Here is an 18,283-nt window from a genome sequence, read left to right as displayed (position 1 = left end):
TAGTGCATCTGAAAACACACAATTTTATGCAACACAGAGGGTGTTATTTTTTTCATTTTTCTTGCTACTTCTATGAACAATTGAGCAAAATTTTCCACATTAATTTTTTTATTTTACACTATGTTGGGATACACAAAGGATTTACTGGTCTTTGACAACTACCAAAAGTATGTTGTTGTTTTTTTCAAATTCAAATGAAACTCAAATGTTCTTGACTTGTATAAAACTTTGTAAAGCAGGAAACAAAACTAACAAAAGAAGGAGTGTTTGAACAAATGGCTGACAAAGTACACTCTCCACTGAGTTTTGCAAGTTTGTTTTGCATTAATCCAAAACAAAATATCAGCAAACATATATTCATTTGAAAGATGTTACGCAAGCTTTAAACAAGAATTACTAGGAAATGTTTTAATTATGTGAACAAATTTACAAAGATTCACGTAAAATGTGTACTTGGCATCATGGGCCTGAAAAAGGGTTTGTGGGTCCTAATTCTTATAAAGAACTTATTTTTGGTTGTCACAATGGGGGAGGTTGTGGTCGAGCGGATGAGAGCACCGAACTCAAGCTCTGCTGTTTCTGTTTGGCAGAGTGTGGGTTCGAACTCAAGTTGTGTCCTTGAGCAAGACACTTAACCAAAGCTTCTCTCCACCCAGGGGTAAATGGGTACCAGCGAGGGCAGAGATGGTTCATGTGATAGTGCACTTGATATTTGGCAGCACAGGCTGTACATACTCCCCAGAGAGCGGAAATGGTCACTTGATATTTGGCAGCACAGGCTGTACATACTCCCCAGAGAGCGGAAATGGTCACTTGATATTTGGCAGCACAGGCTGTACATACTCCCCAGAGAGCGGAAATGGTCACTTGATATTTGGCAGCACAGGCTGTACATACTCCCCAGAGAGCGGAGATGGTTTAAGGAATGATTTAAGGCTAAGTGACCAGGGGTAACAATATTGAAGCACCATGAGCGTCACTGCATGACAGATATATAAGAAGCCACTATTATTTTATTGTTTACAATATAATCAAAAGCAGTGCCTCTACTTTAATAACTCAGTTTATTGACAATAAATTGTTGCTTAAAAGATAAACTATATTCAGAGAAAACCGTTACCAAACCTTTGTGAATTTTATGATTTTTGAATGTTCTCAAAATGAAACTAATAGTTCATGTAGTTCATCAATAGTATAATGACACAATCCAGGAAGTTTGATTATAAAAGGGATTCATTATAAAAAGGTCCCTTCCTGATGTGTGTGGGTTTGATCGAGGGTTTTTCTTCCTTTAAAACTGAACAACTTTTTCTGGTTTCCTATCCTGTTATTGGCGTTGTTGGATGTTGTTATAAAAATAAAACAAGTACAAATAAATCCTGGGGTCGATTTCACAAAGAGTTAGGACTAGTCCTAACTTAGACTAGTCCTAGGAGATATACAAATTGCATGGATAGTCCTAAGTTAGGACGAGTAAATGGTCCTAACTCGAGATAAGACTAGTCCTAACTCTTTGTGAAATCCACCCCTGAACTGATAGGCCAACTTGTTGGGAAGTTAAATTTGTTTGGTACTCACTCTTAAAAAAAAATGAATGGCAACAAAAACCTCATGGTATAAAGAAGCCTACAGCAGCCTAGCAGGGTTTGACAGTATAAACATATTGTGAAACATTACACTTTGAAACACGTCTGGCGCATTGGTAATACATTACAATACTGTTGGGTTGCTCCTCATGTGTCATGTGAAGCCCAATAAAAAAGTGGACTTGCCATCCTATGGGTGGGGTGACCAACTTATTAAACAAACTTGTGTATACTGTTAGTGTAGTCTGCTTGTAGTTGGTTCGATCCTCCTTTTGTCCGTCAAAAGGATGGATGGAGGGTTACAAATATTGCAACTAAATCAAGTGAGAATAGCCTACTTTCCTTAACACAATTTATGTTTAAAAAATATGTGTCAAAGAAAAGTTTGAAAAGAATATGAAATCCAGAACAAGGGGTCACAAGCTTAAAATTAAGAAGCCTCACTGCAAGACTAGGATGAGGCGTAGACAAAGGACTTTTGCAGTCCGGAGTATAAATGACTTCCTGAATCTTCATCAAATAAAATTCAATGACAATCTGCTAGACCCAGCAACTGGGGCACTGTACTTATTTTGTTATTATCGATCGGTCATACTATAGCTATGACCGATGTTGACAAAATTTTGAGGGAAAAAGGAGTACAGCGCCTTAGACCTGCTGGTAGGACGTCAGTCAGTGCCACGGAGGAGTCCAACCTGGGCTTTATCTATTCAGCGCCCCAGTTACTCATGGGTGCTGGGTCTAACTCTACTCTTAGAACTATGAGGTTTCGTCCGGCTATCATCTCCTGTAACAGGAGACGATAGCCAAACGAAACCTCATTATAGTTTTAGGAGTAGGTCTAACTAAGTCCTAGTCTAGTCTAAAGACTAACACTAACTAACAGTAACTCCATGATCAACCTGCCAATTTTTAGGGGGAGCTGGACATGCTGGGAAAACACTGGAGTTCCCAGCCTCTGAAGTACAGCCCTTACCAACGCCAAACTAGGCAAGTCAAGAGGGGCACATAAGCTGAAGCTTAACCTATAAATCCTCAACACCAAAGTAAACAAAATTAAAAGTTTAAAATTTATCACGAAACTAATGCAATCGACAATTCAGACATTATTAAAAAAAAGTGAGTAAAAATAAACTTAAATTCTACGCTATTTCTCCAACTACATATCAACCAATTGCAATAGAAACGACAACAAGAAAAAATTCTTTCAACACTTTGCAAGCAGTACTTACGACTTGTATTCAAGTTGCATCCAGTTATTTAGAGAAATTCTTGAGAAGTATTCTTCTGTTTTTGTGACATCTGTTACTGTCACTTTCCTCAGCTTTAGCTTTAATGTATGGTCTTAATTCAATGCTTGTTTTGTCTTTGCACGTGGGTGTTACGTAAGGACTCGCTGTACAAAAGTGAACCCAATCAAACTAAACGTTTTGTAATAAAGACTACGCAAACACGCAAGCAGCGTAGCGCCCTCTTCATATTTACCACGTTTTATTATTTGTTTATTTATATAGCGCCCTCTTCCAACCACGTTTCTTTATGTTGTTTATTTACTTCGTGAACTCTGAACTGCCAGCGAGGCATGTTTTTGAGGTCAGTGTTATTTATGATGGTGGTGGCAGGATGATCTTATCTGCAGATCTAGGATCCAGGTTTCCACCCAAACGGTCTTTCTGTTTGATTGAACACTCGCCATGATGGTAAGTTATCGTGCTTAGTAAATCTTTAGAAAAACGAAATCAGTTAATAGTAACGAAACCAACTTGTTTGGGTATGGCTGCTGCTTTCATTTTTTTCAATCAAAAAAAATGTCAAATCAAAGTCAAAATCAAATCATCACGACGTACTCCCCGTAGCCATCGCTCGTTAGAGTCGTATTGCATTTTCCGTAGGCCACTGCACTGACGTCCTGTAGACCTGTAGTACAGGCTGTACTAATTAAGGTTTTTACAATGCAGAACAAAATTAAGTTTGACTATATTAATTATTATAATAATAATAACTATGCCCTAGTAGGGCAGGCCTAACTAAGATTTTCTTTAATTTTTACCTTATTTGAGAAGTTGAATTTGAAGACCTTTCGTTTCCGTATCCTGCCAGCAGTCAGTGGCAACACTTTTTCACTAATTTTTACAAAAACTTAAAAGGAATATCTCATTAATAAATTAATTACTATTTTATTCATCATTCAAATTCTACCTCCATGATTATATAACAACAAATGAATAAGGTTGGCAGGATGTAGACATTTTTTATTCCTGCCACTGTTTGGTAAAGAAACTATCCAATTCAAAATTCAAATTCAAAATTTGTACCTTTTATTTAAAAAAACAATTATTTCATTTTGAATAGTGTCGTATTAACACCTTGAGATTGAGAAAGCATTGGTCAACAAGTGCGGTCATCAGACAAAGACAGCAAAATTAATCCTCGTTTGTTTTAAACTTTTAGTATGGTCACAGTAGAAAGATATGATTGTTTCTTAACTCTGTTTTATTCACAGATTTGTTTGTTTGTTCAGAGCAAGATTGGGATATTGGGCCTACCGAAGTATTAGTCCAAACAGACGAACTGATAAACCAAGAGTGTTTGAAGAGTACCTTGGACCTGATAGGCACAATCTCAATATCGACCTCCTATAATCAGCTTTAAAAAAACTGATTAGACACAACCCTATTGTGTCATTGTCTCATCTTTTAGCGACACATATCACACCACACATCCAAGAAATGGAAGCTGCACAGGGTATATTCACAATATTAAATTGTGGACTCTGAAATATTCCCTGTTAAGGTTGAAACCAAAAGACAAAACACTCGTGGCCAGAGGTTCTTTTTTAGTGTGGAGTTTGAAGAAAAGTGAAACACACACAGCATCAGGATGTCTGTCATTGATCGCACTCAGCTGCATCCTCGATGGTATTTTGGTGGCTTAGCCTCCGCTGGAGCCGCTTGCTTCACCCATCCATTAGACCTTATTAAGGTAAGGTTTTATATTATATTAGTAGATGATAACTGGATGATAGAGTGCGGGTATCCACAGCAAGCGGCGCTCATGTCGCTGCTGTACAACAAAAATCTTGAATTTACAAGCTTTTTAAAACATACCTTCATATGGGCAACCAGATCACTAGGAGAGAATTTTGACTAATATTTTGGTGTTTTAACTATCATTTGGCTAGCGGACCACTGTGGAGGGAGAAAGCTGCCAAGATTAATATTTCCATTAAAGTAATAACAGAGATGCATTTACTGAACTGATTCTGTATTTATGCCATTTCAAAAAATTAGCACAACTCGTTATATTTTGCTCAGAAATTAGAATCATCAGCTAAAAAAAGTTGATCTACTCCATACTTTTAATACATTTATCTGTACAGTCACATGCAATTTGGCCCTTGGGCCTTGATTTGTGGTTTTATTAAAATGAAATAATATTAAAAAATAATAATAATAACTTGGCTATCTTTTGTGAGGGCTCTTGAGCCTTCCAAGCAAGGGTCCTATTGGGGTTCATGACCCCCAGTGCTTCTCCCCCAGTTCCCCTCCCCCAGTTCCCCTCCCCCAGTTCCCCTCCCCCAGTTCCCCTCCCCCAACTTGGCTGCTGATAGTGTTGGAGTTTCAAACTCAAGGGGGCAGGTGTTAGAGGATGTGAAGGGGTGAAGAGCTAAATAAACTAAGTCTACTTTTTCTTATGATAGGTTCATCTGCAGACACAGCAGCAAGTGAAGTACCGGGCATCAGGGATGGCCGTTTTCATTGTACGCAATAAAGGTGTCCTAGCGCTGTACAATGGACTTAGTGCTTCCATATGTAGACAGGTATGTAATGGTTGTCCAGGCCTGATATTTCATAAAGGCAACAAAGACGATTGCCTCCATGCCCCCCTGGTCATTGCCTTGGTGCCCTTGAAATGTAGAAGTTAACAATTTTCAATTTCGTCATTAGGGTGCCCTTGAACACGGAGAAAATGCCTTGGTGTCCTTGCCCTTTCAAAAGAGAAGCATACAGACCTGACTGTCCTTTATTTTAAATGGTAGGATTTGAATCTTTGCATGATTACAAATTAAACTGGACTTAACTGTTCTGTAACACCATGGTGTGAAGCGTAGTGCCTACTTGTAGATTTTAAATCATTGATTGTGTCACTAATGCTGGTTGTAGCTGTAGTCAGGGTTGTAGCTAGACCAATTTTCATGGTAGGCTATAAATCTGATTTTTTTTTCGAAGTCCTCTAAGGACGAGTGGATCAACAACATTATTCTTGTTTTTATATGTGGCCATCACTGTTGAAGTGCAAGCTTAAGGCATGACGTCAGCTTTCAAAACTGTTCATGTTATGGGGCCATGCAATAAGTTGAGAGGAACTTTGACTGTGTTCTTTCTCTGTGACATTTGATAATTCTTATCATTAGCTGTTCTCAGAAAAATGCACAGTGGACAATAATTTGAATTAATGCAGGGTGTCATAATGCATTTTGCTCAATGTGCTGGGCAAAAAATTGTGAGTTCTGGGCAGGCCCACCTAGCACTGTCCACCTTGAATACACCACTAATCAAGGTATAGTTTCAAGTAGTTGATTGTGAGTCATCAACACATTTCAGAAAGATAAGTTATTGCAGTGATGAATTCTGAGACCCAATTATGTAGCACCTTATAAGGTACTACGGCGCATTTAGCAGCCACATCCAGGAACACCGGGGCAAATCTCTTCTTTTTTCGATAAGGGCACTGGGTTCTTTTACATGCGTTACACAATACATGAGACCAACGGCTTTACGTCCTATCCGATGGACGAATCAATGGTTAAGTGTCTTGCTTAAGAACACAAGTGTCACGACTGAGGATTTAGAATGCCTGTGGAGGTTTTCTACAGTATTTGGGAAAGCACTGAATAAACTCAATATTCTTTATCCTTGAGGCAGTCGTAACTAATAATTCCTTTTTTTTTTCTCGTTAGATGAGTTACTCATTAACAAGATTTGCGTTGTATGAAGGTTTGAAGGATCGGTTAATGGCCGACGATCCTACCCATAAACCTCTTCCGTTTTATAAGAAGGCTCTACTTGCTGCAGGATCAGGTATGTAAACAAAACATACATTGGAAACCTTGATTGAATTATGGTTTTGTGCAAAACGATATCATATATGGTGAATGCATCTTCAGTACACAGTCAAACCTCCAACTGTCTAACCATTAAATATCACCCACTATGGTGTTATGCAGTATGATATCACGTGGTACAGTACACAGTCAACCCTGTACTGTCTAAATATCACCCACTATGGTTTTATGCAATATGATATCAAGTGGTTAATACAATCTACAGTACACAGTCAACCCTCCTATTGTCTGACCATACAATATCACCAACTATGGTTTCAAATGGATAGTCACAAGTCACTGGCAGTATTACTAGAAATATGAGGGTTTTTTGTTACCATTTTGTGAGAGTATGAGGGTTTTCAGTACTATAAAAATGTACATGAGATATTTTGGATTGGCTGGTAACTGTATTCAGGTATTTAAAGCATAAATGTTTTGGGCTAACTAAAAGTTGTGCTTTCATCAATGAACTAGTATTCAGTGGTTTAAAGTTCGCAAAGTTAAGTACTAACTCCAAATACTACAACAAAAACAAACATTCATAGTTTCTTTTGGGGGCCAGGGTCAAACTAAGTTTACCCATCACTTCAGATTCATGTAATTTGATTGATTTGTAGTTATGTCAAGTGCTCAAATAACACAGTGGATCAGAGTTCACTCACTTACCGACCCTTACTGACTCGCATTGTGGATTACCATTACAATTTCCTAGGAAGAGATTTTTGTCATTGAATACTCAAAATTGCAGCAGTAACTTTCAACCATGTATTGTTCAATGCAGTGCTTGAAGTCACATTTCTGAAAAATTGTGATAATAACTTTACATTGTTGAGAAGAAGTGAGACTAAAGATTTCGGTTGTTTTTTCTTCTTTTTTATAAAAAAAAGTTCGCTAAATACAAAAACTTTTTGATGACTGTACAGATGTCACAAACAACAAGAAAAACCAATAATTTTCCCCATTTACGGATTATCCTTCCTGCCTGGACTAAACTGCTCCTTTTTTGTTGTGCTATCTCAAAAAGGCTACTATTTTTGAGAATAATTTTTCACCGGTTATTTCTGTTGTATACTTCTACATGTATGTAGGATTAGAACGATCAAATTGTTTAACAAAATCAAAGGTACACGTTCATGTTTTAAGCTTTATTCAGACAGTGTTGAAACAGTCTCCGTTATACGAATTCACAACCTCGTCCGACATTAGTAGGAAAATCCAGATGAGACCAGATAATTCCAGATTGCACTGATGTAATTCATGTTTACAATCTTCTTAGTCAACAGACAAAGTTATCAAACCAATTAGCATAGTGCACTGCATTTTGATACTTTTGTTTAAATTGCAAAACCATCTACAGTGTACATGAACAAGAGTCCCAACTAGACACTTGGAATCACAAGTTTGTGGCCCTAAATTCCTTGCCATTAAAGTGTGCTCAGTACTGTTTGATACAATAAACAACTCTTGGTAGTATTTGTTTCGTTGGCCCAAAATTGTCATATCATCACATGAGAGCAGTGTTTAAAGGGAAATTCATTTTGATACTTTGGTTGAATTTTAAAACCATCAAATGAACTTTGATGACTTGAAACACTTGATCACAAAATTCAGAGTAATTGCAATCATTTTTTGTTTTCATCTTTTGGAAATATGATTTATTAATTATTATTTATTATTTTTCAGAAGTCTGCTATCACAAATTTGTAGTAAATTTGTATTCATAATAATGCTATCTTTTGACCTGACTCGTAGTTTATTTAGAAATGCAATGAGCTTGACTGTAATATTTTGTTACATGTATTTGTTCAATATTTCTGCCTCCCTGTTAGTTATAGTCTTGTTTACCAGCAGAGATTTTTGGTTTATCTCTATACAGGTGCTTGTGGTGGGTTAGTGGGTGCCCCTGCAGATATGATCAATGTAAGAATGCAGAACGATATCAAAGTCTCTCCAGATAAACAGAGAAAGTAATGTATACCATTTCCTCTATTTGTGTGTTGCTTTTAATATAAGCCAAAATAAAGTTTAATCACAAATTCTTAGGTAAGCATTTTATTTAACTGTATGTCATGTAAGTCATCACAGGCACCCCAAAGCAATACACAAAATATAATTGTGCAGCATTTGTCAACAAATCTAACGGACAATCTGTAGTCACTAGTAAAAAAGGTTGACCAACAAAAGTAAACTTATTTTTTGGACTAGCCATGTTCATCACAATGATGTGCGAGACAGACATCAAAATTCATCTTATAAAGCAAAATTGTTCAGTTTCAAAGGGAGGGTAAAAATTGATACATATAACGGACATTTTACTAGTTTAACTACTTTCTGACTTTACCAAAGAATCAGATTATAATATTAAGCTAAGCTGTATTTAAATTAATTTTGTTCTTGTTCCTGCAAAATATTTTTTATTTGAGACACAGTGGGCTTTATTATTTGTGTACCTTGGTGAATAATTGTCATGTTTTGTACGTGTATTGTAATTTATATTTGTCCACAAATCATTGCCCAACCTAGCATTGTTATTTGTACTGGTACCACTTGACAGTTATTGAATATCAGGGTCAACAATCCATTTCCGAAAGCCTCTTTGATGAATATCACCTGGTCAACCTGTTTCTAAAACTAAACTAAACCTAGTCTTTTTACACTTTGTTTTGTTAACATTTTATCAGAACTATCAAGGGTCAATATTTAGATGCCTTGTTGGCAGTGGCTAGTCTAGTTTATGTAGAAGGGTACATGTAGACAAATTTCTGAAAAACTATATAGCGCTTTATCTATGGCCATCCCATATCGCTTGTTACTAATGTACGAGACAGGTTAAGTTTTGAAAACCCAGTACATGTACTTTGTAAGGGTTTACAAGGTGATGTGGTGCGCTTTGTAGAAACACAGGGGCAAAACCCCCTTTCCATCTCTCCATAACGACTTTGGTTTCAGACTAAAAATATTATTATTATGATAATTAAAAATCTTGTTATTTGTCTTTCAGCAAGTCTTATAATATGTTGAAAAGTTGAAATACTTTTTAGGCTGCTTTGCCGAAAGCTGTTTTTTTTTTTTCAATGCAAGTGGAATTATATTACATTAATTCTGCAAGCTTTGATTGTCTATGAGGTTATTCTTTGGCCTTTGGTATGAATCGACTGTTAGTCAATGTACTCTCTCTTGCACTTTGGTTTATCACCATACTGATATTATTGTAGTATGTCTGCTTACCATTTTCAATCACTGCATGCATTTAATGTGTGTCTGTTCTTGTATTTACTTGTAGTTACAAGCATGCATTTGATGGCCTGTGGAAAGTGTATAAACATGGTAAGTAGTAGGTTCATGGCTTCAGTTTTTCTCTCCTCCAAACACAGTTCACAGTCAACCCTCCTACTGTCTGACCTTTCAATATCATACGCCATAGTTTTGAATGATAGATAAACTATGCCAGCCTGCAATATGATAAAGTGTAGTGAATGCATCTACACAGTACACAGTCAACCATCTTAGTGTCTGACTATGGTTTTGAATTACGTAAGCTATCCTTTGCAAATGTACACAAGTTTTTTGTTTTCCTACTTTACTTTTTCCATGTGACTATGAGTTGGATTTTGGGCCTGTGGTCCAGTGTACATTTTGAGCCCCACTGAACTATGCATATTTCATGTTCTGCTTTGTTTTTTTCATGTTTACCAGAGGGATTCCGAAGTCTTTATAACGGAGCCTCGATGGCTATCATTAGAGCAGTCTTCATGACTGTCGGACAGGTAATATAAAACTTCTTTTAAAAAGCAGAATAAAGTGATGGTACTTTAAATTCGCAGAAGAGGTAATAGACGGGTCCAATCTTTATTCATAGGTAAGACTGGCACTAATCTATTACTGGTCCCCAGTGTGTTTGTCAGCAAGGATGGAGACAGGTACTGGTGACACAAGATCAATGATTTCATTGGACACAATGATTTCATTGGATAAATATGCTGAACGTAAGCACCCCCATATCTCTGTGTTATGATTGGTCTGAGGTGATGATGATGTCAGCTTGTACTTTGGATCGTCTGCATGCAGCGTCTGCATAATGTTATGTACATCATGTACATCATGTATCCTTGGCGTTTACATCCTGACTGAAGGACTATGCCAAGTATTGAAGTAGAAGTAGAAAAACATGTAGTGTTAAAAATGGTCAAAGGTACATCTGGAAACATCCAGTCAGGCTGGTATCTGGGAATGTTCACAAGCCTTGGAGTGTGACGTCAGAGGTTCAGGCCAATAATGTAGTGTTTACAGTATTTTGTGTTGTTCACTGTTGTTATTCTGTGCCATAGTTTTTTTTTCCATACTGTATTTTACAGCATACTGTATTCCATGCAGGACATCAAATTTTGCCGTCTTTCGACCAATGCCAGAAATGAAGAATAACCCAGACAGCATAGTTAAAATAATTGTTAATATTTTGTGTGTCTGTTTGTTTCACAGCTGTCGCTGTACGATCAGTTCAAGCAGATTCTAATAAGCACAGGGATGTTCTCGGATAACATGTTTACTCATTTTACATCAAGCTTCATGGCGGTGAGTATTCATGCAATCATCTATAAGAAGAAACTACAAATTTATCGGGAAAACAAGTTTAGTGGTATTTTATTATAGGGTTGCAAATAGAACCCCTTCTCTTGCATCATTAATACCCTTTAGAGACCATTCATTTCTGAAAATTTGTTTCGATATTAGAAATTTGCATGCTATGTTAATTAAGGAAAGATTGGAAAGTTTCATAATTTGACATGACCTTTACTTTGACCTCTTTGTGTAAGTGGATGTAGGTTAAATCTTGCAGCTGTTTGCAGCCACTTTGGGCAATTTGGTACAAGCGGCTTGCGGCTGTTATTGCCTTAAAAGGGTTAAATGCTACACTAAATGAAAAGCCTGCACATGGTCAAGGGGTTTGTAGTATAAAAGTATTTTAGAGACCAATTCATAAACTAAATCCACGGTAGTGCAGTAAATTTTGATCCGTAAAGCTAAAATACTAGTCCCTGGCAATTTTGTATACCTTCCGCCCGGGTTGTAGTTAAAAAAGCTGGACAGTGCTTTTCAGAACTGAGAAGTCCGATAAATCTACTCCGTGGTAGTAGAATGAAGACAAGACAGTTCTCCAAGAACAAAACTCTACCTGGCAAGTGCTATACACACATGGTGTTACCGCAACCTCAAATCCTATATAAAAGTATTTTGCTTCGCACTTTCTTATCTCATCTTCTCATAACTCTCAACAGGGTTTTTGTGCAACTGGTATGACCCAGCCCATGGATGTATTAAAGACAAGGCTGATGAACGCACCAGCAGGCCAGTATAAGGTAAGCATTGTAACCACTGTCAATAACTGTCACTGACTTAAAGGCAGTGGACACTATTGGTAATTGCCAAAGACTAGCCTTCACAGTTGGTTTATCTCAACATATGCATAAAATAACAAACCTGTGAAAATTTGAGCTCAACCGGTCATCGAACTTGCGAGATAATAGTGAAAGAAAAAAACACCCTTGTCACACGAAGTTGTGTGCATTTATATGTTTGATTTCGAGACCTCAAGTTCTAAATCTGAGGTCTCGAAATCAAATTCGTGGAAATTTACATCTTTCTCGAAAATTACGTCACTTCAAAGGGAACCGTTTCTCACAATGTTTTATATTATCAACCTCTCCCCATTACTCGTTACCAAGTGGGGTTTTATGCTGATAACTATTTTGAGTAATTACCAATAGTGTCCTCTGCCTTTAAAATGACTATGGTTGTCTGTATAAGCCAGCATTGTAAGAACTATCTATGGGTGCGTTCGGTTAGATACACATTCAAGTAAAACTTACACGAGAGCGTTTGATTAGCCATCACGCGATACTCATGTCTGCCCTGGTGTCAGCCACCACAGACCCAGCTCGGGTTTCTGGTGGATGCCCAGGTGTAATGACATAGTGTCCGGCGCAGGCATATCAAGTACTTTGTATAAATTAATACACAGATAAATTGTCTATAAAACAATTATGGCCATTAGAAAGGAATTGTATTTCCTGAATATCAAACAGTTGGTGACTCTGCGCAAAGTAATTAAATTGTATCGTCACAGACTTGGACACTCCAACTCAGTAGACGATGGAGGTGTCTGTGTACAAAGATGACGTTATACACAACAACCTTTGACCTTAATTTTCCCAGAGTGACAAGCAAACACACCGTTAGCCTCATTACGTGGCTACCACATCCTCGGCACACACAGGGAAGCTAATCAAACGCACCTATAAACTGTCATGCACTAACAATGACTGATTGACTGTATGAACCAGCCCAGGAATGTGTTAAAAGAAACATAATCACAGCCAAAACCTGTCACTGACTATCATGGTATACCAAGACTGTGAATTCTAGGTTTTCACTGTGATTTGTAGTTCAAGCAAACTGGGGATCATCACTCAGATTTCTAATGTAAATGAATTGTTATCTTCATCATTTCTGTATTTGTTCTTTGTCTGTCTGTACTTTTTTGTTCCTGTTTATGGTTTGTTTGTCTTTCCTCAGCCGTTGATTTCACCAAACTCTTCCTAACTTAGGATTAATCTTAGGACTTAGGACAAGTTCAGTTCCATATCCAAATATGTAGAACGCATTAAACCCATCCTAAGTTAGGACGTCCTAACTCGAGTTAGGATTGATCCTTGTGTTTCATGAAATCTGCTGCAGGCATCTCACAAGCCTCGGCTTCTAGATGATGCCTCTGGTTATTATAGATATATTCTCTGCATTGTAAACGAGCTTTATTTATTGGTTACTTCTTCATAAATTATTGTTATGGCTTTGTACTGTTTTTATGAAGTATGGAAATGAATGTGAGTATGAATTGAATTGAATTTGTTGCCCTTTTGTGATTTCCCCACAGAACATTTTGGACTGTGTCTGGCAGACTGCCAAAGTTGGCCCTCTAGGGTTCTACAAAGGGTTTGTTCCAGCTTTCGTTCGTCTCGCACCACAGACTATCCTCACCTTCATGTTCTTTGAACAACTCCGTATGAAATTTGGGTTTGAAGTTTACGACAAGAATAAAAGGTAGTGTTGTGTATAAATCAACCCATATCGGGGTATGGTGTTTGTTTTTATACTAGCTGGTCAATTAGCCACAAGGAAGCAGATACTTCGATCAAAAAAGCTACATGAAAGAATGAGTTTGGGGTTGAACAAAGAAAAATTGACTTTAGTGGGACTCGAACCAACAACCGCCGGATTAATGTGCCGGCGCTCTACCAACTGAGCTATCTAGCCCTATGCTGGCAGTCTCCCTATTTTTGTCAATATCTTTGTTCGGGGGAGCCAGTCTGAAGTCGTACAATCATAAAATGCAGTGCAGCCAGGGATCCCACCAAAATAAAGATACAACCTGGGAAGTAGCAGCCAGGGAAACCACAAGGGAAACTGACTGGGTAAATTTGGAAAGAATGAGTATGAGTTTTACGACCCTGACTTCTAATTGAGTCAGTGTGAGTAGAGAAGTAAAGTCCCTTTGAACAGGAAGAGTTTTACTACTTAGGTAGCTAGCGGGAATCTGCATGAGTTTGAACCAATGTGCTTTAATCCCATGTGCCTGCATGTACCCATTATACAGTTGAGCGGTACCGGTTTATAGAAACTGGTATATCGCAAAACTGTTTTTGAAGAATTGCAGAGAGATGTGTTTTATTTAGTGATGATCCCATTTCTGGAGTTGCACAATTTATCTTTGCATGTGGTCTTTGAATAATGTCCATGAGTAGAACAATTTAAGTTGGTATTATTATGTCGGTAACAAAATGGACAGAAATACTTATTTTGATACTTGATTGATGGAAGAGATTGGATTTGTGGAATAAATATTTCATTAATCACATGAATATTTCATTCATTCCATGGATATTTGATTTGTTGAGTGATTATTTAATTTAATTCATGGAATGTATATTTCATTTATGGAATGTATATTTCATTTATGGAATAAATGTTCAAATCATTGAATGAATATTTGATTAAAGGAATGAATATTTGATTCATGGAATAAATATTTCATTCATGGAATGAATATTTGATTCATGGAATGAATATTTGTTTCATGGAATGAATATTTGATTCATGGAATAAATAATTCATTCATTGAATAAATATTTCATTTATGGGATAAATAATTCATTCATGAAAAAAATATTTGATTCATTCCTTAAATATTTAATTCATGGAATATATATTTAATTTATTCCATGAATATTTGATTTACGGAATGAATATTTAATTCATGGAATGAATATTTAATTGATGGAGTGAATATTTGATTCAATGAATGAATGTTTGATGTTTGGAATGAATATTTGTTTCATGGAATGAATCTTTCATTCATTGAATAAATATTGATTCATTGAATAAATATTTCATTCATTGCATGATTATTTTATTCATAAGAGTAGATATTTGATTTGTGTTTTTGACCTAATTAGACAAACTTTGCAGTGGTGCTATTTTTAAGGTATGATTTCCCATTCTTGCAAGAACAACAACTAAAAAGAGTGAGCTCCCAAATGAACGTAAAAAGTGATTTACCAAATAATATTAACTTACAAAGTATTACATGAAGTGAAGGTTTATACGCTGGTCTTACGCAGCATTTACACAAGTAGTTATAATATTGAGTATATTTGTTGAAACCTACAGTATAGAGTTCTTGTATTTTATTATATATTATGTACATGTACTCTACATTGATTATGTACCAGTGTAGTGAATTGTAGTGGAAATGTGCATCATTTGGTGTTTGAATTCTGCCAAACTGCACTTGGTTTTGAAACTTCCAAGCCAGTACATATCACTTTCAATCAAGTTTTGCTGACAAATAATGAGTGATGTTTGAATACACTAAACACTATTGGTAATGTCAAAGACCAGTAGTGTCAACAGAGACCAGTCTTCTACCTGGTGTATCTCAACATATGCATAAAATAACAAAACTGTGAAAGTTTGAGCTCAATTGGTCGGTGAAGTTGCAAGATAATAATGAAAGAAAAAACACCCTTGTTTACGCGAAGTTGTGTGCTATCAGATGCTTGATTTCAAGACCTCAAAATCTAAATCTGAGGTCTCGAAATCAAATTCGTCGAAAATTACTTCTTTCGCGAAAACTACGTTACCTCAGAGGGAGCCGTTTAATGCAATGTTTTGTACATTTAACAGCTCTCCATTGCTTGTTACCAAGTATATTTTTATGCTAAAAATTATTGTGAGTTATTTCCAATAGTGTCCACTGCCTTTAATAACAAATGAATCAATTAATAAGGGAAAGATACACTTTTGATGGAATATATGTGGGGATTTCAAACGAAATGCAACGTCCGACTAGTCTACTTTGTATAAGTGAATTTGTACCAGGGTATGATCTTCTAAGCAAAGATGAAAGAGAACCAGTCACAAGCAATTTAAAATACATTGTATTTTAAGGTGCCTGTTATGCAGGAAAAAATATGTTGCCATTACAAGAATAAAGTATTTCTGGTATTCCCTGTGTTAGATGTGCTGCATTAAAAAATAAATATAAGGATACAATTCAAGTGATTAAAAAAATACACATTAATTAACACTCTGCCATTTTTTGCTTTACTTTTGTTAAATTTTAGTTGGTTTAGGATCAGGTTTTGTTTTTTTCCAAAATGGAATCTGCAAATACTTGGTTGTAGATCAATGGTTATTTATAAACCATCATAATTTTCATAATTATCTTGAATTTTGCAGCAAACATTTTACTATTCTGGGATCTTCTGTTAGTTAAGTTTACACCTCTGTTACTTTAAAAGACTACATGCTTTGTTGTGGCAATTCTTGAACACCACAACTGTTAAAGGCACCGGACACGTCTGGTAATTGTCAAAGACCAGTATTCTCACTTGGTGTATCCCAACACACGCATAATATAACAAATCTGTGAAAATTTGGTATCAATTGGCCATCGAAGTTGCAAGAAAAATTGAAGAAAAGACACCGTTGTTGCACATATAAGTGCTTTCTTCAGACGCCTTCAAAAAAGTAAGAAATTACCTCTTTCTCAAAAACTACGTTAATTCAGTGGGAGTCAATTCTCACAATCTCTATACTATCAGCAGCTCTCTGTTACCAAGTTAGTATTTATGCTATTTGTGTAAGTTAAGAGATAATAACCAAACACGTCCAGTGCCTTTAAGAAAAAATTGTTTAGGTGATTTATAGTGGTTGAAGCGTTGCAGCTGCATAGTGTGGATGGATAAAAGAAAGTACCTATTCTTAGTAAGCTTGTTGGTACAACCATGTATATGTACCTCTGTTGGTATAAACCTCTGTTGGGAAAAGAGTTTGGTCTAGAGACAAGAGCCTTTATTGTATCAAACAGTATTTATCATGGTATTCTCCTGAAGACGAGCAGCCGTTACTGGTAATAGTTACTTTTTACTTATTTTTATGAGAGTAATTTTTATTTAGAAATTATTTTTAGGTGTTTTTACACTTCAGTTCGACGCAAATGTTTATCTTTAATTAGCAAATCGGCCCCTCCTTTTTTTAATTAACGAATCAAGGACTGGGGAGGAAAAAGCCAATGCATATCATGATTCTTAAATTTAAAAGTTATAATTTTGTTATTTACCACCCATGTTGATGGGCTGATTGTGTAACTCAACAATTGTTTAATGTTACTGCCTTGTAGTACATGTACTTGTATAAAGTTCTGGAAAAGTAAAGAGGAGACAACTCCTCTAAAGGCCCTTGTGAAATCACAGCTTTAGCTGTTGCTCTGGTTGCAGGCTCCATATACTTTCATGGACTTCAAATAGACTGTACCCAAGCTGGAGCCAAAGCTAAACCTTGAAGTCGAATATTCCCTATGTTTAAAGGGAAGGTACCATTTGGTAATATTTTAATGGCACTACGAACAGTGCCTTGAAAAAAAGAGACATCAAATCGGTACAATTGGTTGTTTGTAAATTAATGGTAGGCCTATCACATTTATTAAGAAAATTTTTCTGAAAAGGGTGTTTTTGGTTATATTTTCATACTTCATTAAAACGCACAGCTTGCTGGAAGGCATTTTTTCTTAGAAGACTATAATTTAAGGGATGGTTTCTTTTTAAGAGGGTGGGTGGATGAAAGTAGAAAACATATTTCGCATCGACAACAACTACAAGCCAATCCAATGTTGTAGGGCCTACATTGTACTTCTGCGTACCTCACAAAATCTAGAATTTATGTCATTCTTATCAAACAAAAGGTACTCTTTAATTTTCTTGTGTAAATATTAATTTGCTATTTTTTAATTTGCTTGATCATACCTGAAATACGTTATTGATATAAATATTGTCAATAAAGTATCCCAATAATGTTTGTTTTCTATTTCTATAAATTAGACATTATTTTGTGCTGCTATCTGAAAATGGGATCCAATCAGCTTTGATTTGAAATAAAATAAAATATTAAGTAATAGTTGAGAGTATTAGTGTGTTTTGATTTTAGAAAAAAAGTTTGGTTTATGAGTTTGATGTCCTGTTTATTGCTGATGTAT

At 36.2% G+C, this 18,283-nt stretch overlaps 1 protein-coding gene and 1 long non-coding RNA gene across 2 annotated transcripts in view; one reads left to right on the top strand and one right to left on the bottom strand.

The window, feature by feature from the left end:
* The window catches only part of LOC139943689 (uncharacterized), a 34,081-nt gene extending 31,181 nt beyond the window's left edge, over positions 1-2,900 (bottom strand). The window contains exon 1 of the long non-coding RNA XR_011786881.1: positions 2,819-2,900. This is a non-coding gene — a long non-coding RNA (uncharacterized lncRNA). The remainder of the gene's footprint in view (positions 1-2,818) is intronic.
* Positions 2,901-3,159: 259 nt separating this feature from the next.
* On the top strand, positions 3,160-18,206 carry LOC139943682 (mitochondrial dicarboxylate carrier-like). The gene is made up of 10 exons (XM_071940426.1): positions 3,160-3,286; positions 4,090-4,568; positions 5,287-5,406; positions 6,547-6,667; positions 8,570-8,660; positions 9,977-10,020; positions 10,390-10,460; positions 11,173-11,265; positions 11,970-12,050; positions 13,625-18,206. Exons 2-10 carry the CDS (start codon positions 4,467-4,469, stop codon positions 13,793-13,795), a joined length of 894 nt encoding a protein of 297 aa, XP_071796527.1. The 5' UTR covers positions 3,160-3,286; positions 4,090-4,466; the 3' UTR covers positions 13,796-18,206.
* Positions 18,207-18,283: the final 77 nt, after the last annotated feature.

This window comes from Asterias amurensis, chromosome 11, assembly GCF_032118995.1.
Source record: "Asterias amurensis chromosome 11, ASM3211899v1".
Taxonomy (NCBI): domain Eukaryota; kingdom Metazoa; phylum Echinodermata; class Asteroidea; order Forcipulatida; family Asteriidae; genus Asterias; species Asterias amurensis.
The sequence above is the reverse complement of the archived record's forward strand: the minus strand, read 5'-3'. Positions and strand labels throughout refer to the sequence as shown.

Coding starts and splice junctions, on each gene's coding strand:
- LOC139943682 (XM_071940426.1), top strand. CDS start 4,467: ATGTCTGTCATTGATCGCACTCAGCTGCATCCTCGATGGTATTTTGGT. Junction 4,569..5,286: donor ATCCATTAGACCTTATTAAG/GTAAGGTTTTAT, acceptor TTCTTATGATAG/GTTCATCTGCAGACACAGCA. Junction 5,407..6,546: donor GTGCTTCCATATGTAGACAG/GTATGTAATGGT, acceptor TTTTCTCGTTAG/ATGAGTTACTCATTAACAAG.